This window comes from Cupressus sempervirens, chromosome 3, assembly GCF_028749045.1.
Source record: "Cupressus sempervirens isolate cs-2001-9-10 chromosome 3, ASM2874904v1, whole genome shotgun sequence".
Classification (NCBI taxonomy): Eukaryota; Viridiplantae; Streptophyta; class Pinopsida; order Cupressales; family Cupressaceae; genus Cupressus; species Cupressus sempervirens.
The window spans coordinates 611,668,576-611,696,412 of NC_143120.1; the positions used below are offsets into that span (position 1 = coordinate 611,668,576).

General features: G+C 37.8%; 1 protein-coding gene across 5 annotated transcripts in view; it reads right to left on the reverse strand.

Annotated features, from left to right (window-relative positions):
• The window catches only part of LOC149568160 (serine/threonine-protein kinase Aurora-2-like), a 110,005-nt gene that overhangs the window by 73,654 nt on the left and 8,514 nt on the right, over positions 1–27,837 (reverse strand). For 4 of the 5 annotated variants that reach the window (XM_089821164.1, XM_089821163.1, XM_089821167.1 and 1 more), the window contains exons 3-7: positions 23,034–23,180; positions 22,824–22,919; positions 22,645–22,740; positions 22,463–22,559; positions 22,237–22,354 (exon numbers count right to left, since the gene is read on the reverse strand). In XM_089821164.1, the coding sequence (XP_089677290.1) occupies positions 22,237–22,354; positions 22,463–22,559; positions 22,645–22,740; positions 22,824–22,919; positions 23,034–23,180 (554 nt within the window). Of the gene's footprint in view, positions 1–21,592; positions 21,765–22,236; positions 22,355–22,462; positions 22,560–22,644; positions 22,741–22,823; positions 22,920–23,033; positions 23,181–27,837 lie in introns of those variants that run through there. The other variant, XM_089821165.1, reaches the window with a different exon arrangement.

Below are 27,837 nucleotides of genomic sequence, written 5' to 3' on the forward strand. Positions count from 1 at the left end.
TTGGAAAGTCATCATAAACACCTTAGCAATCGTTATTGTGGAGGTCGTAAAAAGAATACTACCACTCTGTTCGAACGTCATCTTGCATTCCATGTGAATTAGGGGAACAATCTTGAATAGAAGGAAATGTAATAGCTAACAGTAGGAATATTTGGTAACCGTTATGGTATGCAGAAGAAACGTCATACATTTGTCATTACATATTCAGAATTTAAAATTGTGAGCTACCAAGTGTATTTCAGAAACTAGAAATAAAGGTGAGATGTGTACATTCAGGGAATGATGCCAAAGTTAAAACACATCCTTTAGTGATATCATTCACCATCAAGGGAATAATGTAACAAGTGACATTTATTGACAAATATTTCTAAAAGCGGATTATTCGTCAGGCAATTTTAGGGTGACTTTATAATATATGCTTGTATGTCGTTTGGGAAAGATTAAAGTCAATTATTTTACCAAGACTAAAGGTCGAGGGCAAATATTTATAAAGTCATTCAGTATCAAAAAAAAATCTCATGGGCATGTCTGGTGTTTGAACGCTTGCTTGCCTGTCGTTATCATTACTTTTGTTCGAGAATTCTGCAAAAGATAGGATCTGATATGCTTTGGTGTTTCGTATTCTTGAAGACTGTAATTCCTGCTATGTGCGCTAGTGTGGTAAAGTTTAATTCATTGTGGGTGCCTTTACATAATCAAGCTGGGAACAAGTGTCATTATATAGAAAAGTTGTGAACAGGTGTCATTATAATCTGGTGTTTAGCTAATGTGGGGCAGATGATAGTATTGGCTGAGACCTAGGAGTCACCATTCAAAACATTATTCGTGGGCATGTGGAAAATATCAATGTGGTGATTTTTCTTCGTATTGTGTGACTATATTCAAAGTGCAATGTACTCATTCTAAGGAGGAGTATAAAGTTGTTTCTTCAGTAAAGGGTGTGATATGATTTTATTTTAGTACAAACATCTCTACACAATTCTTGATTGGGAATCAATTCCAATTGGACCTAAACAACATAGGGAAGCATAACGTAAGCGATGACGTTGGTGGTGGACATCAAACGTACATGGACACTCATCTTCAAGCTTCTGCAAGAGGAAATATGCAAAGCAATGTTGAGCAGACGAGATCCCACAAGTTTTTGCCAAATGCAAGGCTAACCAGTGCAAATAATGAGCATATGGCAGGATTGGGATACGAGTCCCTAAATGTTATGCAACAGAAGAACAGCATTTTCAAAGGCTTGAGTCTACTTCAAGAACCTTCACATCTGCAAAATAATCGGCAGATGAAGCTCAAGGTACAGAATGATGGCACCAATCAGCTTTTTGAAAAAGCAACAGCAAACCAAAAGAATGTTATAACCCATTCAAGTTTTTATCCTGCGGTGATGAGTTGTCTAGAAAATCATAAGTGTGAAGAAGTAAATTTAGAGCAAGAATTTCACAATTATTCCAAGAGACATGTAAATACAAGAAGATTGTTGCCAAGAAGTAATACTAATGTAAAGAAGGTTGGAGGTGGTAGCATAAAATTTGATGAACATAGATGGTGCAGTCTGAAATATGAAAACATAAAAAGAGATATAGAATGAGCTGAACATTCTGGATTGTGGGTGCGACAATCAACAGGAACAAGAACAAAAATACTGAACATTTACAAAAAGTATCAAAAACTTCCTACCTGAATTCAGAATGATTTATCATTCAATGATTACTTGGGTCTTCATCTAGAGCAGCAAAATAAGACTGATATGGCAAAAAGAAAGTATTTTGAATTAGCTCAGGATATCCATGCAAAAGACCAAGGCAAAAATGTGTATGAAGAGTTTCCAACAGATCAAAATCAGCTTTTAAAGGGTCTTAAAACAGAAGAGCAGTCAATTACCAGTGATTTACAGCCTTCCCGTGATCACGTAGAAGATGTTACATAGGGTGCAAGTTTCTACATTGGGGATTTGGAGGTTAGTTTTGATAAGTAAGTTGAAGAGAATGATTGCACACGAAGTATGAGCAAATTGGGGCCTTGGTATGATGAGCCTTCGTTTACAAGTGATAACATGATAACATTCGGGTCTTTGCATACAAATCAAGAGAACAAGGGAAAGAAGGCCTATGATTTTGAGGGGTGTGACGAACCATTTATTTATGATGTCCACAACATGACTTTGGAGGAACAATCTAAGATGACGCTACAAGAAGATGAACCATTCCAACATGGAGATAATAAAGTGCATACATTAAAGAACCAGTTGAGGGTTAGTGGAGAGATGGTTGTGGCGTCTTTGGTACGTTATAATAAAACTCACAAGATGGTGGAAGATCTCTATAGGAAGGTTCAAAAGGGAGTGGAAGCAGATTGGCTTGTTTCTGATTTGCACGTGATCAAAACAGCTCTTGAAACTATGAAATCAAATTCTTTGTATTTGTTTTCCGACAAGGATAGCATTCTTAAAGTTGCTGAAATACATGTTCATCAGCTGAATAAGGAAAGGAAGGAGATTCTAGAGCTTAAGTATATCATGAGGCATTAGATGATGCTCAGATTTCCCTTCAGGAAGTAAAAAATCAGATTAGGACCACGAATCACTCACAAGAACATGAGGATAAAGAGAGGCAAGAATTTTTTCTAGAGGTAATTGATGAACTTGATAGCATTCAGCAGACATATGATTTGGATAGTTGCCCCAAGCGACCAAGTTCCAAAACTTCAGATCACATTCAGCTAATAGACAACCCTTTATTTGAGGTAGATGCTGTTTGGTTTTCCGATAAGCCACTTTTTGAGGTAGAGGAGAGAGTTCTTCTTGATTTCAAGGAAAAGGATGACCTTAGCTTCAGAGATTTGGATCAAGCTACAGTTCTTGATAGTGAAACTTGGTCAAAGGATGAGAGTGGTGAATTGACTACAGTTGTTCATCATTGGATCAGTCCAAATAGGGTACCTGATTTCACACCATACAGGAGTTGGTTCAATTATATACATCAGCCTTTGGATAGTTTTTGGTGTAGTATTGAGGAGAATTATGTGTTGATCATAGGGAATGCTCTCTCAGCTTCATTCTTATTCATAGTACTTATGTACCCAGAGGTGTAATGTCCCCATTTTAGTAGTTGACCAAGTGTGTGTGCGTTAGCCTTGTTCTACATGGTCCCGAGGGCTAACGAAGGGTTTAATGGGATTTGGAGTGTTTTGGCCTAGTCATTTCCAGTTTGGGCCAAAACGAAGTTGATTTACTCAATTTCAGGCATACTTACTATTTTTAGTAAGTCGGCAGGACACAATGCAGGTCAATTTTGGTGATTGGATTTGATACTCCTCGGTGAGAGCTTTCCGATGAGCTATCACTCGCATTATTCGGAGTCCGATTGCTAATACATTTTAATGCCTGAAGTTTTATTAAAGTAACGTCTAATTTAATTGTAAAATATTAAAGTATTACTTTAATATTTATTTTATGGGGATGTGTACCCAAGGGAGACATAAGGGTTATTTTAATATATGTTTTATATACTACACATCTTTTATCCCACATTGCCCATATGAGTTGAGCAGAACCTTGGAAATAGAATAAAAGGAAGCATTTGTGACTTCATTAGCCAGGTTGAATATGAGAAGAAATTGGTGTGTGAGTTGCAACTCCGTTCTTGGCATTTGAGGACGTCTATCCTCTCTTGTAACATTCTAGACGTCATTCCCTTGGGGTTTGGCCTTTGGAATTCTTTGCTATTGGCTTCATTATCAGGCAATTTAGTTGCATTTCCAGCTACAGGCAGATTTGGCATTTTGCTCATATCTTCTTCACTACTTTTCCGACGCTTATGCCGCTTTGAGGGAATGATATTACGAAGGTAGTGGACTGATTGAAGGACAAGCACTATAGCAGTAAGTTCGAAAGCATGGGCTGGAGTATTATGTCAATACTGCTGAAGCAATTAGTGAGTTGATAAATCTGCCATGTATTTGGTTTTATGAATTCTGAAAATAACATTTTATTAGCAGCAGTTTATTTCCACTTTGCATATTATTGTAGTTTCTTTCTTGTTTATGTTGTATGATACCAATTCCATGCACAAAACACAACAAACAAACAAACGTTTGATTTCCGGAGTTATAAGGGGTTTAAAACATTAAACGGAGAAATAAGAGGTTGAATGCAAATTGTTTGACAAAATTCCTTTCAGCAAATTGGTTTAGTTTTTTGGGACATCCAGGGGTGCCCATTACAGTGGTATCAGAGCTATAAGTCCTGCCATCCTGTGGAGGTCTTATAGGGAATTTGGAACAACCAGATAGAGGGAAAAGTGTTTGACGAAATGTCAAAACACTAAAATCAGAAAAAAAAAAAAAAAAACACATGCTAAGCATTTATGTTTGAGCATGCGACAGGGGCCTTATAATTTCCGCGATACCAGAGCAAGACAAAATAGGATTTCAGACTTGCAAAGCAAACAGTCTAGTACATCCGTGCAGGGGGACATTGAATCCAGCCATACAGACACAGAGGAGATATTCTTTAATTAGGACAACAATATGGGTGATCGAGATGACAGGAATACAGGATTAGGCGGAGGCGGGAATGCCGGTCCAGATCAGGGGGACGTAATGTTCAGACAATTCCTAGATACATTAGAGCAGGGGCAGCGTATGCAGCAGGAGCAGAATAGGCAAATGGACATGATGTTGCAGCTCATGGCTAGACAGATGGGTGTCAATATTAATCCAGGTGATGCCAACAACAGAAACAATAACAATGAGAGAAACAATAACAATGAGGGAAACAATAACCATGGAGGCCAAGGCAACAACAATGGTCCTGAGAATAACATTAATGGTAATAATGGACACAGCAACAATGGGAATGAGGCTGATAACTTTAGACACGTTGCACGCCCAGCGCAGACTGCGAGCTCGAGACCTCTTCTACCCACCTTCCCACCCAGAGATCCGGTTCAATCAGTAAACGAACTGCAGATTACCGAGTTACAGGATCAGTTCAGGAGGGACTGGGAGGCTAGTGGACCGGAGTTTCAGGCAGATATTTCCCTCAGAGATTATATGGACTTGAGGATGAGACACATGCCTAGAGCAGGAGGGAGGAATCAAAACTTTGAGCTGAGAAAGAAAGTTGGAAAACTTTCCTTACCTTATTATGATGCTTCAGGGAAGATGACTGCACGAGCTTGGGTGCAGAAGGTAGATACATACTTGCAGCTAAATCCTATGCCTGAAGAGGAGGGTATCAAGTATGCGGCTATGCACTTGGATGGAGTTGCACATGAATGGTGGCATCATGGCATGGTGACTTTGGGGCATAATCAGATTACATCCTATGAGGAATTCACCGAAACATTGATTGAGAGATTTGACACTAGGGATCCCGAGTTACATTTCAAGGAACTAGCACAGTTAAAACAGTCAGGTTCTGTGGATGCTTACATTGCCGAGTTTCAGCACTGTCTGTACTTGTTACTGATATCTCTCCTTGGAGATTGGTGGTGTTATTTTGTGATGGTCTTGCTGATCCATTACGAGGTTGGGTGAAGGGACATGATCCACTCACCTTAGCTGAAGCAACTAAAAAGGCACGAGATTTGGCCCCTTCAGTATACAAAGGAAAAAACCATTCAACAGATTCTTCCTACCGCAAGGACAAAGACAAAAAACCGTTTCAGAAAGAGTATAGCAAACCCAAAGAAGGATCAAAAGCACTAGACAATGAAACCTTGAATGAACTTCGAAAGAAGAAGCTGTGCTTCCATTGTAGAGAGCCTTGGGACTTATCTCATAAATGTTCTCTCAAGGCTAAGGCAAATCAAATGGAGTATTTTTCAGCAGAAGATTCAGAGTCAGAGGGGGAGGATCAGCACTCCGATTCAGATGAGGGTAACACTATAGAGGAGAGCAGCATTCCTAAGGATGATAGATCGTTGGCACGCTTGACAGGGGCCCAAAAGGCAATCACATTTAAGGTCAGGGGTACTATCCATGGGCAGAAAGTGATATCTCTTATTGACACTGGGGCTACACATAACTTCATAGATGCACAGTTGGTAGCCAGGAGAGGGTTACAGACAGAGGAGCATGATGGGTTTAAAGTCATGGTGGCTAACGGTGATAAATTATTATGCACTCAGAAGATATCTAATCTTCACATCAAGTTTGGAGATGGCTACGAGTTGAAGGATGAGTTCTATGTTGTGGACATGGGAGATTATGATGTCATCCTTGGCATGACATGGATGGCTTCACTAGTGGAGTTCACACTCAACCTAGCGAAATTGGAGATGAGATTCCAGCATGAGGGCAGAACTGTGGTACTTAGAGGACTTTCAGATGGAGGTTGCAGAGTAGTGTCCTTGAGGAGAATGCAGAGACTTTTTCGTCATGATGACATAGAGTGGGCAGCAGAGTGCTACATTATGCCAACTTCACCAGAGCCACAAGAAAAGAGTCATCCACCAGATATCCAGAAGATACTTGATAGACACGCTAAAGTATTTAGCAATATTCCTCATGGGGTTCCTCCTGACAGAGGGATGGAACATGTTATTGAGCTCGAGGAGGGAGCCAAACAAGTTATGATTACTCCCTATCGTCATCCTAAGAAACACAAGGATGAGATAGAGAAGGCGATTAAGGATTTGTTGGAGATGGGGCATATCAAGCCCAGTAAGAGCCCCTTTGCTTCAGCAATAGTATTGGTAAAGAAGAAGGATGGGATGATGCGCATGTGCATCGATTACAAGGCACTGAATAAGAAAACAATTAAAAACAGGTATCCCATTCCTAGGATTGATGAGCTGATTGATGAGTTGCATGGGGCATGCTTCTTCACCAAAATTGATTTGCGATCCGAATACCATCAGATCAGGATGAGAGCAAAGGACATTGAGAAAACAGCCTTCCGATGTCACTATGGCCACTTTGAGTTCATGGTTATGCCATTTGGTCTAACCAATGCACCCGCTACATTTCAAAGTTGTATGAACCAGGTATTCAGGAAGCAGCTGAGGAGATTTGTCTTGATCTTCTTTGATGACATCTTGGTCTTCAGTAAGACCTAGGAGGAGCACTTACATCATCTGGAGGAGGTGTTATCTATTCTGGAGAGAGAGTCATTCTATGCCAAGGAATCTAAATGTGAGTTTGGCATGACTGATCTCCTTTACCTTGGGCATATCATTAGTGCAGATGGCGTTCGGGTTGATCCCGAAAAGATTAGAGCTATTGTAGAGTGGCCTACTCCCACAAACCTTACACAGCTTAAGGGATTCTTTGGTTTATGTGGTTTTTATAGGAGGTTTGTTAAGGGATTCTCACAGATTGCTACACCCTTGACAAATCTTACCAAGAAGGGAGCCTTCATGTGGACAGGGGCAGCATAGAGGTTTTTTGAGCATTTCAAGCAAGTAATGTCTTCATGTCCAGTTCTAGCTCTACCGGATTTCACGAAGCCTTTTGAGCTTCATTGTGATGCATCAGGTGATAGGATTGGAGCAGTATTGATGCAAGAGAAGCATCCCATTGCCTTCGAGAGTAGGAAGCTCCGGGGAGTTGAGAAGAGTTATTCTGTCTATGACAGGGAGATGTTGGCTATAATGCATGCATTGGCCAAATTTTGATCATATTTGGTAGGTGGACGTTTTGTGATCAAGACTGATCACAACAGTATTAAATACTTCATGAGCCAGCGTGATCTTAATGACCGGCAACAAAAATGGGTGACTAAATTGCAGGCTTATGACTTTGACATAGAGTTTGTCAAAGGTAAGAAAAATGTGGTGGCTAATGCCTTATCTTGGAGACCTCACTTATGTGCTCTGGCAAAGATTTCAAGAGATTGGAGAGATCGGATTATAGCAGAGTATGTCGGAGATGCTTGGGCTTCTGGATTGATTTCAGGTACCATACAGGATGATCACTATGAGGTGATAGATGGATTGATCAGAGTTCAGGACAGGGTTTATTTGATTCCGTCATCACATTTGAGAGAGGCGATACTGAAGGCATTTCATGATGCACCCACAGCTAGACATCCAGGGGTCTTCAAGACCTACAGGCAGATCCGAGAGTGGTTTTCATGGAAAGGGCTCAAAGATGATGTTCAGAGGTATGTCAAGGAGTGTGTGGTTTGTCAACAGAATAAGGGAGAGCACACATTTCCTGTAGGTTTATTACAGCCCTTGCCCATTCCTGATAGGAAATGGGAAAGTATTTCGATGGACTTCATCACTGGTTTACCACGAGTGCAAGGAAGGGATTGCATCTATGTGGTGGTGGACCGCTTGACGAAGTTTGCTCACTTCTTTGCTATTCCGTCCACTTACACAGCACCACAGGTGGCAGATCTTTTCTTTAGAGAGATATTTAGGTTACATGGGCTGCCCAGATTCATTGTCAGCGACCAAGATAGTAAGTTTATGAGTGTTTTTTGGCAAGAGTTGTTTAAGTTGTGTGGTACAAATCTTACACCTAGCACTAATTATCATCCACAAACAGATGGGCAAATAGAGATTGTGAATAAATGGGTGGAAGGATATTTGAGGAACTATGTAACTGCACAACAAAAGGCTTGGATCAGATGGTTGCATATGGGAGAGTATTGTTATAACACCACTTATCATATGTCCATCAAGATGACTCCTTTCATGGCACTCTATGGTTATGAAGCACCTAGCTTCATGGATTTAGTTTTAGGGGACAGTAGACTGCCCAAAGCCAAAAACTTATTGCAGGATAGTCAGGACATCCTGAAAGTGCTCAAAGAGAATATACAACAGGCCCAGAATCAACAAAAATTGCATGTTGATCAGCACCGAATAGAGCGTAGCTTTGAGGAAGGGGATATGGTTTACTTGAGGCTACAACCATATAGACAGTCATCACTCAAGAAGAGCGGAGCTGAAAAGTTGAAACCTAGATTTTATGGTCCCTACAGGGTGATTCGCAAAGTGGACAAAGTCGCCTATGAGCTTGAGCTTCCAGAGGGCAATCGAGTGCACAATGTGTTTCATGTGTCTAGGCTTAAGAAAGCCATTGGTCAGAATGTAGTGCCTTCTGCAGATTTACCCCCTTTGGATGAGGAGGGGAAGCTTGTGTTAGTACCCGAGGCTATTCTGGACACCAGAGAGAGGAAGCTTAGAAACAGGATAGTGAAGGAATATTTGGTCAGATGGAGAGACCTGCCGAAGGAAGATTCTACATGAGAGAGTGAGCAGGTTATTCAGCAGGCTGGATTGAGATTGCTTGAGGACAAGCAATTTCAAGGGGGGCGGACTGTAATGTCCCCATTTTAGCAGTTGACCAAGTGTGTGTGCGTTAGCCTTGTTCTACATGGTCCTGAGGGCTAACGAAGGGTTTAATGGGATCTTGGAGTGTTTTGGCCTAGTCATTTCCAGTTTGGACCAAAACGAAGTTGATTTACTCAGTTTCAAGCATACTTACTATTTTTAGTAAGTCAGCAGGACACAGTGCAGATTAATTTTGGTGATTGGATTTGATACTCCTCAGTGAGAGCTTTCCGATGAGCTATCACTCGCATTATTCGGAGTCCGATTGCTAATACATTTTAATGCCTGAAGTTTTATTAAAGTAACGTCTAATTTAATTGTAAAATATTAAAGTGTTACTTTAATATTTATTTTATGGGGATGTGTACCCAAGGGAGACATAAGGCGTATTTTAATATATGTTTTATATACTACACATCTTTTATCCCACATTGCCCATATGAGTTGAGCGGACCCTTGGAAATAGAATAAAAGGAAGCATTTGTAGCTTCATTAGCCAAGTTGAATATGAGAAGAAATTGGTGTGTGAGTTGCAGCTCCGTTCTTGGCATTTGAGGACGTCTATCCTCTCTTGTAACATTCTAGACGTTATTCCCTTGGGGTTTGGCCTTTGGAATTCTTTGTTATTGGTTTCATTATCAGGCAATTTAGTTGCATTTCCAGCTACAAGCAGATTTGGTATTTTGCTCATATCTTCTTCACTACTTTTCCGATGCTTATGCCGCTTTGAGGGAATGATATTACGAAGGTAGTGGACTGATTGAAGGACAAGCACTGTAGCAGCAAGTTCGAAAGCATGGGCTGGAGTATTATGTCAATACTGCTGAAGTAATTAGTGAGTTGATAAATCTGCCATGTATTTGGTTTTATGAATTCTGAAAATAACATTTTATTAGCAGTAGTTCATTTCCACTTTGCATATTATTGTAGTTTCTTTTTTGTTTATGTTGTATGATACCAATTCCATGCACAAAACACAACAAACAAACAAACGTTTGATTTCCGGAGTTATAAGGGGTTTAAAACATTAAACGGAGAAATAAGAGGTTGAATGCAAACTGTTTGACAAAATTTCTTTCAGCAAATTGGTTTAGTTTTTTGGGACATCCAGGGGTGCCCATTACAAGAGGTTCTCTAGATTGATGATGACGGTATGGCATTTGATGCGCCAAGGGTGTTACTTTCAAGTTTTGGGTGGCTTGTGTATTTCATCAGCTATTTTGGTCAAGTTGTCACCATCTACTAAGCCATGCATAGTTCATTGATACATTTCTATCTTGTCATATCGACTGGTTATGACAACAGGTTTTGATACCCAACTGTTGACCGTTTGTACCTATGGCTTGTTGAGTACTTGGTTATAATCCTATTCAGCTTGAGGCTAGATGTAGTGATGATCAGAGTTGTACAGTTTACAGGTGCCGCATTTTTTCATAGAGTTATATGGGATCCAGGGATCCGGTTGACAGATGGATTGTATAGGGGCACCTTGCTTCGCAATATGGCCGGATTTGTTTCCTGTTTGGGCAGCAGAGCTACTTGCAAACTTGTATGGGATCTTAGTACTGATTGCTTGAGGACAAGCGATTTTAAGGAAGGCAGATTTGTAATGTCCCCTTTTTGGGACATTAGAAATATTAAAGGCATATTATATTTAATATTAAAATTGACTTGGAGAGCGTGGATTCAAAATATAAAAGGTCAATTTAATATTATAAAGTGAGCAAAAGGACAAGGAATGATAAGACAAAAGGACAGGAAGGAAGTCAAAGAGTCATAGTTGTGAGGATAAAAGGAAACGAGACTCTTTAATTTGGATATGCTTGAATTTATTATTCAGATTTCAGTTCTCTCTTGGAAAAGTAATCGGAAAGCTTCAGCTTTCAGCTAGTATTAGGATGTAGCCCCTCGTGCTGGCAGATAGTGGACGCAAACCCATTGTCCTCGAAGACATCACATCAAGTTTCTCACATGTGCTTATAGGTTTTTTTCTTAAGTTTTCCAATTTGACTGTGAAATTGTATTTAGGATTGGATTTTGGAAGCCAATTGTTGTTGTATAGTGCAATAACATTATTTTAAGGAGTTTTATGAGAGTTTACTAGTTTTATATTATGGGTCTATAATCCTAAATCACAATTTGAGAATGAAGAGTAGTATCTATTGGAGAATCTTATGGGTTTTATTGTGTTTTTGTGATGCATCTACCTATGTTTAAGTGTTGAAAATCCATTGCATATCTAGTGGGGTTATCTCCTAGGATTTATATTACTGGTTTTACAATGCAACTTCACATGTTTATGTTCTAAATGTTAACTGGGAAAGAAATCGTTTAAATATCTAGTTCGGAATTGTTGGTTCCCAAAACTGCAGATTGAAAATCCAAGAGCCTACCACTTCTCCGATAGGACTTCTCAATCAGTTCTGGCCAATGAACAGGAATACTTCTCAATTCTCCTGCACTTCAGGCTCCGCTACACCCAGGCGGGTTAACCTTCACCTCGAACACCAACTATCTGGTTCAAGGTTTTCCTACAACAAATTTAAACTTCTGGAGTTCTACGGCAAGCAAAGTCCTCGAACTCGATCAAAATGAAATTGGGTGCTAGATAATACTTGAATGTTTTGTATAAGGTTTTAATTAATTGATTTGATGTTTGCAGGAAGGAAATTATAGATTTTCTGACTTCAATAAAAAGACCAGTGACTCTGCTCATCCGGGCGATAGAGTCAACTTTAATGAATTATCACGTACAACTTTATAATGTTTTACATATTTTACTACCAACAATTAAATAATCAAGATGCAACAGATCAAATATTATGCCATCTTAAATTAGTCCAGATTGAACTTTAACTCCTCTGGCAGGGAGACAAATTGGACACAGATGTGGAAACAATTATTTATTTCACAATATCTACGATGATCAAACTTAAAATGCTAGATGACCATGTCCACTTATCCGATATTTAAATTGTATGCAGAAATCCAAAAGATAATTACATAGGACGATTCGCCTACAGTTTAAAATCTCCATGCCTTTAATAATAAACAAATAATATTTTATTTTATTATTAAAATAAAATAATATAATTTATATTACAAAGTCATAATAAGCCCCTTATTCCTCCATACAATAAAAAATATGAAATACTTTCTCTTGAGAGAATATAAAATGTTCGGATGTCTTCTTTTTTTGAATATGTCTCTTTTCACCTCTTTATATATGAAAATATTTAAAAGTATATGACTTTTCCAACTCCGAAATCACTCCCTTGAATGAAAATGAATCATACCCCTTTGTAAATAATATTTAATCAGGTGTATAACATGGTCCAATTAAAGTTTATAATTTGAACTTTATTAAAATTGCATAATTACTATTTTATGGCATAATATTTTATGTTTATGGAAAGAACGACGCTTCATATTCTTCTCCATCCTACCGCACAAATTCTTCCTAATTTGTGTCTTGTCATGTCCCCATTTTGGAAGCAATTTGATTTAATTAATTTAATTAATTAGGTTGTCCAAAGTAATGAATATTTTATGAGGATGACTAATTAATTATTTTAATTAAATAAATAAGTGATATTAAGTTAATTATTTATAAAGTTATCAAATAAATAAATATTAAAAGGTAACTTTATATTTAATTAATTTAATAAAGTGACTTGAATTATAAAATATTTTATAAAGTCACTTAATAGATAAAATAAAATAATGTTCTAGAAGTTTCTGGAGAAAGTGGAGAAAAAAGAATAAATAGGCACCCCGAGCTTCATTCTGATCATCTAGTTGTTTATTTCTCTCTTGACATCAAATTGTGATTCAGTCACATAGTCTATTGTGGAGTCAAGTGGTTTCAGATAGTCAGTTGATCTTTGGGAACGAAAACTCCCTTGGATTTGCATAACTGAGGAAGTGAAATATCTTCTGAAGGGTTGCACATTTGGAGGTGATACTTCAGTCACTTCAGCTAGGGCATCATTGGGCCTAAGGCCATTTTCAGCATTTCAACATTTCAGGAGGCAATTTTAGCAGGGCCGAAATTATTGGAGGTCATTTCTAACAGGTCTAAAATTATAGGAAGCCATTTTAAAACAGGCCGAAAAAAGCAGAACCGAAAAAGCAAGCCGAAAAAGCAATTCGAAAAAGAAGCTCCAAAAAAAGCAATTCGAAAAAAGCAGTTCGAAAAAGCGGATCCGAAAAAGCAGTTCAAAAAGCGAATCTGAAAAAAGCAAATCCGGAAAAAGCAAGTGGAAAAAGCAGATCGGAAAAAAGCAAAGCAGAAGGGGCAGCATTGAAAAAAATTATTGCAGCCTTCTACAATCAGGTTCTTCACTTCTCATTTGGCATATTTTCTAAGAAATGTAGGTTTTCAGCTGAGTACAAAATATAGCTTCAGCACTTCACTATTTTCATATTGTACTTGTCTTTGTTTGCCATTTGGCATTATTGGTATCAAAGGAAGGCTAGGATTTTGCAATTGAAAGAGCATTGTAATTTTTAGACTATCTATATTGCAAACCTAGAGTTTGATGATCAGCTTATTAGTTTGCATGCCAATTGTTTGACAAAATGTCAATTAGCTATAAGTTCTCTTTTTGGCATAAATAATGTTATAATTTTGCATACTAAGTGTTTATATTAATGACACTTGGTTGCAAGTGCATTAATGCCATCTTAGGTTGCATCCAAAGTATTTGTCATAATTACTAGTTGCTGTAGCTGCATATTGCAAGTAGTTAAGTCACATATTTGTATTGAATATTGTCAAAATTAGTTGCACATTCATGTTAGGTCATTGTTTAGGCAATTTGGAGTCTTTTTAGTAAGCATTCTCTTTGATGCAAATCGAAACAAGAGTCATTGCAGCAAACTAAAAAGTTATATCAGTCATATGACCCCTTGTATGCAAAGTGTTTAACAAAATTCTTCGAGCCTTCAATCAGCATTTTAAGGTCGGATTTGAGCAGGGTCATTACATGTCTTCCTTGGATCGAAGAACTATAATCATATGCTCGAAACAATTATCCATTGTTCCTCCCGTTTTGATCATTCTCCTAATGGCGCCCATATCTGACATGTATGGTCATTGATCCTTCCATTTATCATTCGTGTTGTACAATATTCCTGTCTACTTGCCGTTATTTCCCAATGCTGTATATCCATCTACTATCATAGGTTTTGTTCCAGACAGCCTTTTCTTTGGCAACAATCGAATTTCCAAATAATTACCTTGTGCATTGAGAAAGGATTTTACTATCATATCTAACTCACCATGACTCTATCTTCTGCACATTGATTCTCATAGCATTGGCATATGTGTTTAAATCTGGGCACAAATAACAATTGGAATTCACATGGCTTTTGGGGCGACCATATTTGTTGGTCACTCATTGCTATTACTTGATCTTCATCCATGATTGCAACTTTGTCCTCTTGCGGGTGCTTTTGACTTCTGGAATTATCCACCCATTGTATTTGTTCACTCTAATCATATTTCTTTATTTCTTCCTGTGTTTAGTGTAGTACAAATCTGTTTCCAAATTTTTCCTAGCAACTAAAAGAGCCCTTCTCTTTTGCACATCTTTCAACAGGCCTGATAGCACATCCGTGTGCACTGTTCTACCATCTGCCTTGTCTACAATGATAGCAGAGTACTTAAGCAGAAGTGGGTCCAGAAAAGCTTACCTCAGCAACATGCCATCTATCATGTACTTGATCTTGGTTATTCTAGATGTTGCATCTTCAAACCTGATTGAATATCCAACTTCCTCACCCAACTTGACAGAAGCTTCTTCAATGTATTAACTTCCATTTTATTCTTCGTCCATTTGTGACTCCTTTGCTACATACATCTTAGAATATTCACAGGCGGGTAGAGACCATTCACAGCAAGGAAAGTTCTAAACCTTTGAACTTCTAGATTGCCATCATAATCCGTATCAAGGATTTCCAAAACAATGATGAAGGTGCCATATTTGGAGTTTTATCAGCAACTTATGAGCAAGCTATTTGTTCTGACCGGTTGGTTTGGAAATTATCAGGTTACTCAGTATATCCGAGTTCTTCTTATTGAGCACCATTTTTTCTTTTGTCTATCACTGAACAGATGACGATTCATTCTGGAGTATATTTGCCCAAATATGTGTTGCTACATACAAGTGTTGATGGTCAATATGAGCGATGCTAATGTTGCATATGCTTGAATTGTTGGGGCTTTGAAGGAAAAATTGATTCCACTAGAGCCATTGCGTCTGTCCATGTTCTTCTCAAGTTACATCATTGACAATGTTCTCTACATTTTTTGTAGAAGTATGGAATATCAAGCACAAAGATATCCAGTTTGATGTAATTTTGGCTATCTACTTGCAATCACATTTGCACAATTTGAGATGTATTCTTGCTTCAGACTTCAATAATTTCATCTTTTGCTAGAAATCCAGAGTTTCACATCCATACCAATCATCTGATATACTCAATATCTGTTTATACTTTTGATGAGGCTCAACTTATGTATATCTTTTACTGATCACAATGAACTCTATATACTATTGTTTCTCTTCATTGCATATTCCATATACTCTGCGTTTTTTTTTCTTTCTGAATTTGCCCAGTCACATTAATTTTAGGATTTATCCATCTCTGGCAATTTGTCTTCATCCTTTCGACATCAAGGTCAGTGCTTTATCAAATTTTCAACATTATTTTTCTAATGGAGAACCTAAATTTTCCAACAAAAAAATTAAGCTCCATCAGGGACATTACAAAATGACGACCATAGCAAGAAATCAATCCAAGAACATCCTCAAAAATACCCTGAAGCCCCAAAGTAGTGAGATCAATCTCAGTAGAGCAGATGAAATCAAAGCGTCGGTCATAAAGCAAAGTCTGGAGTTCTTTGTTCCTCGGATTGAAATCACCAAGAATGATGATGCCACCTAAAGCAAAAAACTAAGAAACACTCTCGCTAAGGTCAACATAAGGGTCACCGTCCTCGATACCATGAATAGCATAATGGGAGGAAGCTAGCGGGAAATAGCAAATAGTAATGAAGAAATCTCTCTATCGATGACACTTACGGTCAATACGGACCCACATGAACTTGGCAAATGTATTGGAGTGGACAATAGAAGTACGGCTGAAAATAGAATCTCTAATCAAACAGGCAACACCACTAGATCCAAGGACCCCACTAGAAGCACAAACCTCTTCTCTACAAATGAATAACCACTGATAACCTGTAAACCCCGAAAGAGGACGCATAGGACTCTCGTGGGTCTTAGTGATGACAAGTATATCAGTGGACCCAACTGCATCGTGCAAAAGACTGAGTAATGACCATAATGAACCATTACCATTCCAACAATTAACAAGAAGAGAGCAAGTGGTAGTCTCCCTCTTGTCAGACTGTTGGCAAGACTGTCATTTGATCTTAGTGACCTATCTTGCTTCCCAACCACTAGGGGGGGAATCCTGAATAATTGCTTTAAGATTCTTAAAAACTGCCCATTTACCAGCCCGTCTAGCCTCTACCACAACACCACGAGCATGTTTCAGCTATGCAACCTGAGTCCTCGTAAGATCTTCGTATAGGAAAATCTTAGAAGGAAGAGAGAACAACTTCCTCTTAGCTCTGAGAGCACAAAGCCTATCTGAAAGTGTGAGAAACCGAATGAACAAGATATCACCATGGCCAAACCAGCATTTATCTAGTATGATGTCGAAAATACCAAGCTGATCACAAAGGAAAGAGCGTCCCGCAAATAGAGGATCAAAAGTGGGAGGGAGACCACAGACCCATAGATTGAGTTCATGAGCCCACCTCATCCGTTCATCATCAATCTTCCCCCGAACCATCTTGTCGAAACTAGCTAAAGGCGTAGTAGTAGCTGTATTATTGCAGAGAGAGGCCCACGATTTCACTTTTAGTTCAATTTCAGATATCAATGAAGAATGATTCGCTGTGAGTTTCGATTGTTACTCTTTGATGATATCCAACCCATCAAGCTGCTCAATAATGGACTAAATATTGGTTTGTAAGACTGCAATCTCAGAGGTGAAAGTATCCGAGAAACACTGGATCTGAGACGAATTGGTATTTGCGATAGCTTTGAGTTCTGAACTAGTATTAGTTAAAGAGACAATTTTCTCTTTAAGTTGTTGGTTATCCATCTCCAGCTTAGAAATCCTATTGCAAAGTTGTTGATAAGTCAGAGTTTGTTGACCTTGAGATGGGCAAGAATCACCAATGTCCGACATTTTCAAGAATCCGCAGACCACAAGAAAGACGCTCACACAGAACCAGCATGCAAATAAACAGTCCACACATGAGGGGGAAGGAATCGACGGGAGTCAAGTAGAAACCCACACCAGCCTACAAATGTAAGTGGAAGAAGCTACAGAAGTAATAGCAATCGGAGTTGTATGTGTAGAACCCTGCAAAAACAAAGAACGGTAGCATCTGCAACAGTATCCACAACCATTGACAAAGGAAGAGGAGGAAGTGAAGAAATCCAAGTTGATGACAGTCGTAAACACCCAAGACAGATAGTGGATGATCACACCTGAAGCATAACCCGAGCGGAAGACAAATATAGTCACAAAGGAGAGAGAAGGGCACACAACCGTCGGCAAGGAACACACAAACACCAACAATTGCGGACAAGAAAAACAAACGACATCAATCACCTAGGACAAAGGGCACAGGACCACACTCATAACAAAGCTCAAACAAAAAAAGAAAATTTACAGCAGTTAACAACAAAGGAGAAAGTAGCAATACCAAGTATATTCCCAGTTTTTTGTTTTGTTTGTAACTTGTTTCGGAGCCATTTTCCCATGTAAAGGTATCTCTTTTAAGTTCTGAAGTTATTTTGAATGATTAACTACTTGAAGAACATATGAATTGTGTATGATTGATTTTTGTTTTTCTAGTTTTAAGCTGCTTTATTTTGTTAAATAAATATAGTAGTGTCAACCAAGATCTGGTCTATTTAGCCAGATATTGGATTTAAAAAATTTACACATATCATCCTCACTCTTACTCTCAATTCTTTTTTGTGTTTGAAAGATAGGTATAAACCCAAAAAGTCAAAGAAAATGTCTTAAAATTTTGTTTTTTCACTTTATTACTTTTGTCACCACAGTCAAGTCCCAAGCTTGGGACTCGACAAGTCAGGTGAGTTTGGTTGACTTGATGGGTCAACAAGTCAGCCCAAACTCAATCTGACTAGGCCAAGACCAAGCCTAGAGGCAACTTGACCTGGTTCGCTAGGCCCAATTTAGGACTCACAGAGTCTAGTAACTATTGCCAAACCATGCAAGCATATCTAGGAGAGATTTACTTGGAAAGGATTAAAATATGGAGTCCTTAAATATGTTACAGTGTATCCCACATGCGAATAGAGTAAAAATGTACACACTTATCTTACTGGAATTTTGTAGCCCCTACTTGTTGACAATCAAAAATGGGAATCTATCTCTATGGACTTTTATCATATGGCTACTGAAAGTAGAGGGTACGGATTAAGTATGTTGTTATTAATGGATTGACAAAATTTGCCCACTTCTTTGCCATTTTAGCAACAAATACAGCAGCACATGTAGAAAAAATATTTTTCAAAGGGATTCAAACTTCATGGGATACCTGTATTGTGAGTGACAAGGACAAGTCCCTAGTTTCCGCCAAGAACTCTTTAGGTTGATCGAACTAACATCACTCCTATTGCTAGCTCTCACCCACAAAAATATGGGCAAACAAAGATAGTAAACAACAGGGTTGAAAGGTACCCCATAAACTATGACTAAGGACAACAGAAGGCATGGACAAGATGGATATACTTTTGAGAGTTATAGTTTTACTTACCACATGTCAATCACGACATCAATATTCACGGCATTGATAGGTATGAAGCCCCAAGGTTCATTGATTTTCTTTTTGAGGTAATCAAAGTGCCTAAGGACAAGGATTTACTACTAGAAAGATAAGCCATATTAAAATTTCTAAAGAAAATCTACAATAGGCACAAAATCGGCATAAGTTGTACGCTGAACAGCAGCGCACACAACATTATTTTTAATTGGGTTACATGGTATACCTAAGATTACAATCCTACGGACAGTACACTCTTAAAAAGAGTAGGTTAGAGAAGCTTAAGCCATGATTTTATGGTCCCTTCTCTGCAGAAGGATAGGAGAAGTAGCTAATGAGCTAAAGTGTTTCATATGTCACACCTCAAAAAGGTGCATGGTCACAATGTGGTTCCTTCCTCATGATTGCCATTGTTAGATAAGGAGTGGAAGTTGATTTTGATTCTTCAGGCTATCATTGATGTTAGGGAGAGTACTCGATAGAGGAGGACTAAAAAGGAATATCCGGTAGCCTATTGGTTGAGGATGTTACAAGAAAGAGCGAAAAGATATTAAGGCACCCAGAGCTGTGATTGCTTGGGGTCAAGTAATTTTTCGGAGGGAGGACTCTAATGTCTCCTTCCTAAACAAATGACTTTTGGAGACAACTGACCTATTTCTTGGGTACTTGAAAGCTAATGTGTTTGATTACAGGACTCCACAGATCTTGGAGACCATGTTGTTTAGCCTCTGGCTTTCTCAGTGTTGCAAAGAGTTCAATGGTTAGTAGATCCCATTTGGCACTTAACATTTTCGGCACATGGTCCTTTTTACTATTTATAGAGTCAGCTTGAGGACTGATTTGGTCAGCTGGGGACGGTTCATCTTCGGATAGTCCATGAATGGATTTGATATTGAGTCAATGATAAGTTTTAATCAAAAGATATTATTTTATTTATAATGTTAAAGCTATAAATCTAAATCAAATATTTATCTTAAAATTATTAAATATTCCTTTGGGAGAGATGGCCTTCATTTGAATTAAGTTTCCTTCTTGTTGAGACACGGTACATTTATTTTATTTTATTTTAGTGCTCACTTTTCCTCATTTTAGTATCACTGCCACATTGCATGTTGATGTTTATAGTTTATACACTCAACCATGGCCATTGGTATCCAATAAGCAGAATAGTTAACTCATATTCAATTGACCACTGAACTTCTACATGTCTAAAGCTCAAGCAACAAATAAATTAACTCCTATGCTTAAACATTTAAACTTATACCAGAAAGTTACATATTGTGATGACAACAATTCCTAGTGCTCTACTCCTGCAATAGAAAGCATAAAACTATGATCAAGAAGGGCCAATAGAAGCCTCCACAACTGGAAACAGAGGGTGTAGACAAAAGCAAAACATATCAGACCCCAACCCAAAGGACAGATGCTTGTGAGGAGTAAAATATTGATATGAAATTAACATCGATGGATCATTTCAGTATGAAAAAGGATTTTAAAATTGACTTGAAAATTGCTGAACAAGCATGTCTGATATCCATAATGTATCAAGGCATGAAACCATTTCAGTATTTACATATCTTTGAACTTAAGCCACTATATCTTGAAAACTTATCCCTCAAATCAGAAATAAATTTGTCATATACCACAAGCTAGATTTTTTTTGTCAAGGCCTCATCCAACTGCTTCAGAATCAGTTATAAATTATCAGCATTGAACAGATGGTAAAGCAGTTATCTATTGTGTACTGTTGTCTCACACCAGTCAGACCTCATATAGCATGATAAAAAATTTAAATTAGCATAAAACCTGAATTTTCAGGCATACTGGATTTATTAAAGCAACTGACAAGCATAAAAGTAATGGTAGATTGTGCTACATGTGAGGCAGAGTACATTGATTATGTAACTTGGTATCCATGATGGATAATTTCAGTGGCTAACATCTACCAACGGTCTATTATTCTGATTATTCTTCTGATAAAAATTTGCAAATTGAATTATTTTTAAGATGAAGGCTAGCAGCTATGTCCATAAATTGTTTGATTTTCTTTGATGATCGCCCAACTTTCATGAAAATAATCTATGTTCCATGGAGTTCCAGAACAGGGAATTGGAAGGACAAATAGTAGACTAATGCCATTGGGCCCGTAGGGCAGGTGTGCTTGAGCCCTTCGAACTTATTATGTGGACCAAAGATGGCAGGGAGAGGGCAGCTGGTAGCACAAATACACTACATCTATACATATATTAATTAAACTAATTAGTAATAATGCATTACATTATCATAAATATAAGCTTTCCCCATGTTTCCCATGTATTCTCTGACGCAATATTCTCATTCTTTCTGACCAAACATTCATTCTTCAGAATATCTAGGTGAGGCTGGGGAATCTGGGTGGTCTGAACAGTTACAGCTGTGCCTTTAAAGACAAGAATAATGTCAATATTGAATCTTTTATTGTTTTTGTCTGAGTTTAGAAACTCCTTACAACAGTCAGCAGAAACGTGCAAACATTTTTGGAGACTCGATAACATCCTCCACCACTCCATCCTCATCTATTCCTTCATTCTCCACTATGCTCAAGGTGTCTATGATGTACAAAAAAAGAGTTGATCAACAAGTTCCTAAGTAGAGTGTGCATCAAAATTGATAAAAACAATAACTGTGTTAATAATTCTGCCTCCAATACCATGTAAAGGTTCCTTCTTCCCAGGTTAACCATTTGTACATGTCACCATAGTAGTTGTTTGTTCAAAGCTTTCACACAGAACAAGCTCAGTACATGACATGGGGACTCCCTAATGTCCCTAGGACAGGCAAGGGACCTCCAAGGACCTGGTTGCACAGAGTTTCTGGAGTCTCCACAACATCCCCAATTAAACAGTAGACACCAAGGCTGTCCCCAACTGAAGGTGGTGTTGGGGGTGAAGGGGACATTTTGTTCCTATCCAAACCTCAAAATGCCCCCATTTTTAGGGTTCAGCAGTGGGGGGAAGTCCCCATTGATAAACATAAAAGGATTCAATATTAAAAACATTCTGCCAAGATTTCTGACCTTACCTTCTGTAAGTATCTGAATGCTCTTTTGCTTCAAAAGGAGGAATACCATAGAGAAACTCATACAACAACACTCCCAGGCTCCAAATGTCCACTGCTGTATCGTGCTCCTTGTTCTCCACTGTAATATTATTACGCTAAGTGTTTCAGTTTGTATAATGTAGTGACTGAAGAATTAAAGAAGCACTAGCAAAGTTTATAAGCAGAGTAATACAAGCATTTCACTCACCCATTTCAGGAGGCAAGTAGTCCAAGGTTCCACACATTGTTTTCCTTTTATCAAGTGTGTGAACAGACCATCCAAAATCTGCTAATTTGAGCTCACCCTGCAAATTATTTTCACATAATTTAGTAAATAGTGTTTGGGAATTGGAATGCAATCATGAACAACAAAACTGAAGATACATGTACCTTGATGTCTAGCAACAAGTTCTCTGGCTTTATGTCCCGATGTATAATATGCTTGTCATGCAAGTATATCAAAGCTCTTGCTAATGATGCAATGTACTATGATAACAAAGGAGAACGTAAGAAGGATTTACAAATAACTCAACTGCGTCTTAAACTTATGTGTATACAAAATCACTTACAGTAGCCGAACGCTTCTCACTGAAGTATTTACAGCGTCTAAGCTCTTTATATAACTCACCCTTTGCAGCATATTCAAGAACCAGATATACACGACTCTATAACAAGGTAACAATATAATCAATAACAACATGGAAAACAAAGTATTTCAAGATTAGCACATGTATCCTATTTTTTAAGTACGTAATAATAAAATTGAATGTATCCTTTACCTTATCATAAAAATAACCATATAGGCGAAGTATATTGGGGTGCCGAAGGTGACTTTGTATTTCAACCTCCCTTTGTAGTTGGTGTTCTACTTGAGATGCTTCAAGTTGGCTTTTGAATAAAACTTTCATAGCAACAACATACATACTCTGCACAAGCAAGGAACCAATATCAATTCAAATTAGAAAATTATTAACTAACTTTTTCTTTGTTCATCTCCTATCGCCCAATAATTATAGAAAGACAATTTGTTTTTGCTTAAGCCTTTTTTCACTTGCAATATAAGATGGCGAAAGATATTAAGAAGATCATGCTAGCTTTCATATTTTGAGAAAAGCATAATGTTTCTAATATCCTAGGAGAATGTAATAATAAAATGCAAATAGTCAATTGATCCTTGCATAAACAAGCTACAAGGGCATTCCCCAATGGATTTGCTTAAGACTTTCATTTAGGTTGATTGAAAATGGCCTATATGGATGTTTAATGAATCATGTTTTAGGCTCAAAATGGTTCCAATTGAACAAAATTTCATATGCATCGAAAAGATGTGTCTATAAGAAATATGTGCAAAGACAAATGAAGGTGCAAAAGATTCAATACAAAAAATATGTGTTTCATTCATTCCATTTATATAGAAAATTATAGGAAACTCCCTATACAACTTTCCTGAATATATTGAGTTGTTTTGACAACTCAAAACTTACGTACCACTAATACAATAACCTATAAATTACCACTTTATTGTTTTATGCAAACTATGATGCAATATTCCTATAACCCCCTAGATATTGCATCATTCTCTAAATGGAGACAAGTAGACCACTAATACTTGATGAACACATTCAATAGTTCAGCCTAAAGTATGAGTGGGGACTTACAAATCTACTCATGAGAAGCAATAGTGGAACTAGCCTCACTACGCCCACTATACTTGTTGATTAAAACTTTTGTAAGTCACTAAGACTACAACTTAAAAAATTGTAATTATTGGCAATAATATAATGAGACATATCTCTCCTCCCAGCACTAGGGGAGATTTCCTTCTTACCATAGGTGGTTTTTGTTAAACTAAAGTGTTAATTTAATTTCATTTATTAAATTACCTTTACTCCCTTCTTAAGATTTCACTTTATGCACTTTGCATTTCCATTTAATAATTAATTAATAATTATTAAACGTCATGTACCTCTTAGGGTTTCCCTTTTAGGTTTTTGATCTCCTTCTATAAGGATTGATCTTTTGTAATTATCGATCATCCTTTCAATCTGATAATATAGTTCTCATATTTTCAGAGCAAAACCCTTGCCTCTTCTTTGTTTTTCTTCTTTGTGATAGGTTCTTGCATGCAGTTATTCTTTGGGTTTTGTGGATTTGTAGTGCTCAAATGCTTCATGGTATCAGAGTCTGACCTATTGTAGCTTGTTCAGTATTTGGAAAAGAAAAGAACGAGGGTTTGATAGAATAGATCTAGCATTTTTCGAGTATTTTCTGTGAAAATAGGGGGGTCTCTGATTTTCAGAACACTTTGAGCCAAATAGACCTCATGGTTGGATTTAGAAGACATTAAAATCCCCATTTTCATATAAAATTTGTCGAATTTGGACATAGTTGGAATTTGAGGCGAAATAATATTGCTTCCAGATTGGGCACATTTCCCGAGGAGGCAATTTTTTTATTTTCGACATGCAAATCAAAAATTTTCAACTTGCAAATTGAGATCTTTTACATGCAGATCGAGATTTTTGGCACACATATTGAGATTTTTAGTCTCGCAAATCAATGTATTTTGGCACAGATCCCAAGGTGTTTGGTACCTATTTTTCGCTCGAAGTCAAATGATCTTTTTTATCTTCCGAGGGGCATAACTTGCTCTTTTTAGCTCTACTTTTCAATTCGAAAGAAGCATCGAAAAGCTCTTCTCAAGCCCTATCCAAATTCTTTGTTATTTTCATCAGTATTTCTCAAAGGTACATGTGTTTCTCAAATTGAAGCCTTTTTTCTCTCTTCTTGTTTATGCATTTCTATTAGCAGCTAGGGTTTAGTTTTTTGCATTGTGGGGGGTGTTTTGTATTATTGTTTATGTTATTTCCATCAATTTACTAGAACTTTTTCAAAAAACAATTCAACACCTTCTAAAACAATGGTCAAGACCTCTTCTTGTCTAGAACTTCTAACCCTTTATAACTATCACACATGGAAGACCTTGATGACACAGCTTCTCTGGTCAAAAGAGTTGTGGTCTTGTTTAGATGCAATGCAGCCAATTTTACAAAGGCCTTTTGAGGTCATGCAACACAAGAACAAGATGGATGAGGCAATGGGGTTGATTGCTTTACAGGTATCCAACAATCTATAGTTTCATCTTGATGGGTGCAATACCCCTCTAGATGTGGGTCAAGCTTGATGGCTTGTTTGGTAAATGAATGAGTGCAGGACACTTTAGATCAAGGCAGAGTTTACCTCTCTTGTACCGGATTATTCTCCTTCCATTGAGGACTTCTTGATGAAATTCAAACAACAGAGAACTTTATTGTAGGATTGTGGGAAAACCAAGACTAACATTGAGTGCATTTACCTAATTCTTTCTAAGCTTCGTGGAAACTTTCAGATTTTTGCTTCTACCTTTTATTCTACCAAAGATGCTTTGGGTAATAGATTTACCATGTCATCCTTTGAGGTTTTTTGTGATCGTTTGACTCAAGAGCAAGCTAATCTCTCTTAGTTGGATTCTCTCAAAGGCTCACAAACTTATGCATTAGTAGCTCGGCCATCTTCTGGGACAAAGGAGAAGACATAGAACATTCTACAAAGTCTTAGATTAATTATAGCCCTCACAGTTCATCAGGGCCACCTCCTCCTAAAAGGGGTAAACCAAAGCAAGAAAGACCGAAGTGTGCTTATTGTAATAAGCCTAATCATGATGAGTCACATTGCTATGAGAAGTTAGATGGTTATGCCAAATAGGTTTTAGATTTGACTGCTCTCCTTTAGAAGAGCAACATTGATATTTCTTCTACTTCTCACAGATCGTCTTCATCATCATCATTTCAGTTAGATGGTAAAGATATAGGAAAGGGTCATGCACTATGTGCAACTGCTACTCCACATTCTTCTAGATGGTTACTGGATTCAAGTGTTTCACACCATATGGCATCTTCTCTGGATTTTTTCCCTTCTTTTGAGGCTTCTCCTACTCCACACATTTTGATGGGGAACAACACTGTTAGGACTGTATGTGGGAAAGGTTCTATTGGCATTGATGATGGTACATTTCATGATGTACTTTGTGTTTCATCTTTGTCCTCTAACCTTCTCTCTATTTATCAAATTACACACAGTGGGACAAGGAAGACAATTGAGTTTGCACAAGATTCAGTGCACATCAAAGATAGTGAGACAGGTAATACTGTTGCTATAGGGATTGTTGATCACTCTTCCCGCCTATACCCTTTCTCTCATTTTGGTCCACCATCTCCACTATTGGAGACTCACTCTCCTTCTTCACGAGAGACTACTAAGGTGAAGTCAAGTCGCTTGAACTTATGTGTTGTTCCTGAGACCAATGTTGTGACTTCTACACCTCCACCTCTTGTTCAGAGTCCATCTATTGCACAAGATTACTCTTCAGCATTGCCTACCATTGTAGCTCTAGTCATCGAGCCACCTACTACAATTGTTGAGGATATATCAGAGGACACACATCTCCTCTTAGATGACAGATTCAACACACTTTGAGCATCAGCTAGGACTTATAGCTTCACCTTACATTCAAGGGTTTTACCCTCCTTGTCCACTGCGTTTGTTTCTTTCAAATTGGAGCCACATTGGTATGTTCATCGACACAGGAGTTCTGCCATTCTGGGGGGCTATGGAGGCTCAAGCTTCTATCATAGGGGGTTTTATTGTACTTATGGTCTTGAGAGAGTCTCTTGAGATATTTCATTTGTGCATCTTTTTCTATCTCTTTTTGGAGTAGGGTTTTTCCCACTGGTTTTTCTCTATTTTTTCATTTCATAGAGATTTGGTTGTGATTGGATACCTCATCAGGCCTTGTTGCCAAAACCCAAGTTTGCTTTCAGCATTGCACTATAGTTTCCTTGTTTTTTATGTATTGTTTGTAACTGCATTGTTGGTCATCTTAACGGGGGGTGTTAAGAGTAAAGCATTAATTTCATTTCATTTATTAAATTACCTTTACTCCCTTCTTAAGATTTCACTTTATGCACTTTGCGTTTCCATTTAATAATTAATTATTGATTATTAAATATCATTTACCTCTTAGGGTTTCCCTTTTAGGCTTCTAATCTCGTTCCATAAGGATTGATCTTTTGTAATTATCTATCATCTTTTCAGTCTAATAATATAGTTCTCATATTTTCAAAGCAAAACCCTTGCCTCTTCTTTTTTTTTTCTTCTCTGTGACAGGTTCTTGCATGCAGATGTTCTTTGGCTTTTGTGAATTTGTATTGCTCAAATCCTTCAGTTTTAACAAGATTATAATTAAAATCATACAAAGGGGTGCTTCTCTCAATCTATTTCTCTTTTTCAGGAATGATTCACAAGTAACTACAACTTTTAATTCTACAAAAATCTCCTATTGCTATGATAATACCAGAGTAACGAGAATCGCCATAAAATCGCCTAAATCGGCGATTCAGCGATTAGATTCAGCAATGGCGATTTTTTTGGAGTCGGAAATCGCCATTGCCGATTTCTTCAGGTGAATCGCCGATTCAGGGGATTCATCCAAAAAATCGCATGAATCACCTGAAAAAATCGGCATGAATCGCCCGCAGCCAATAA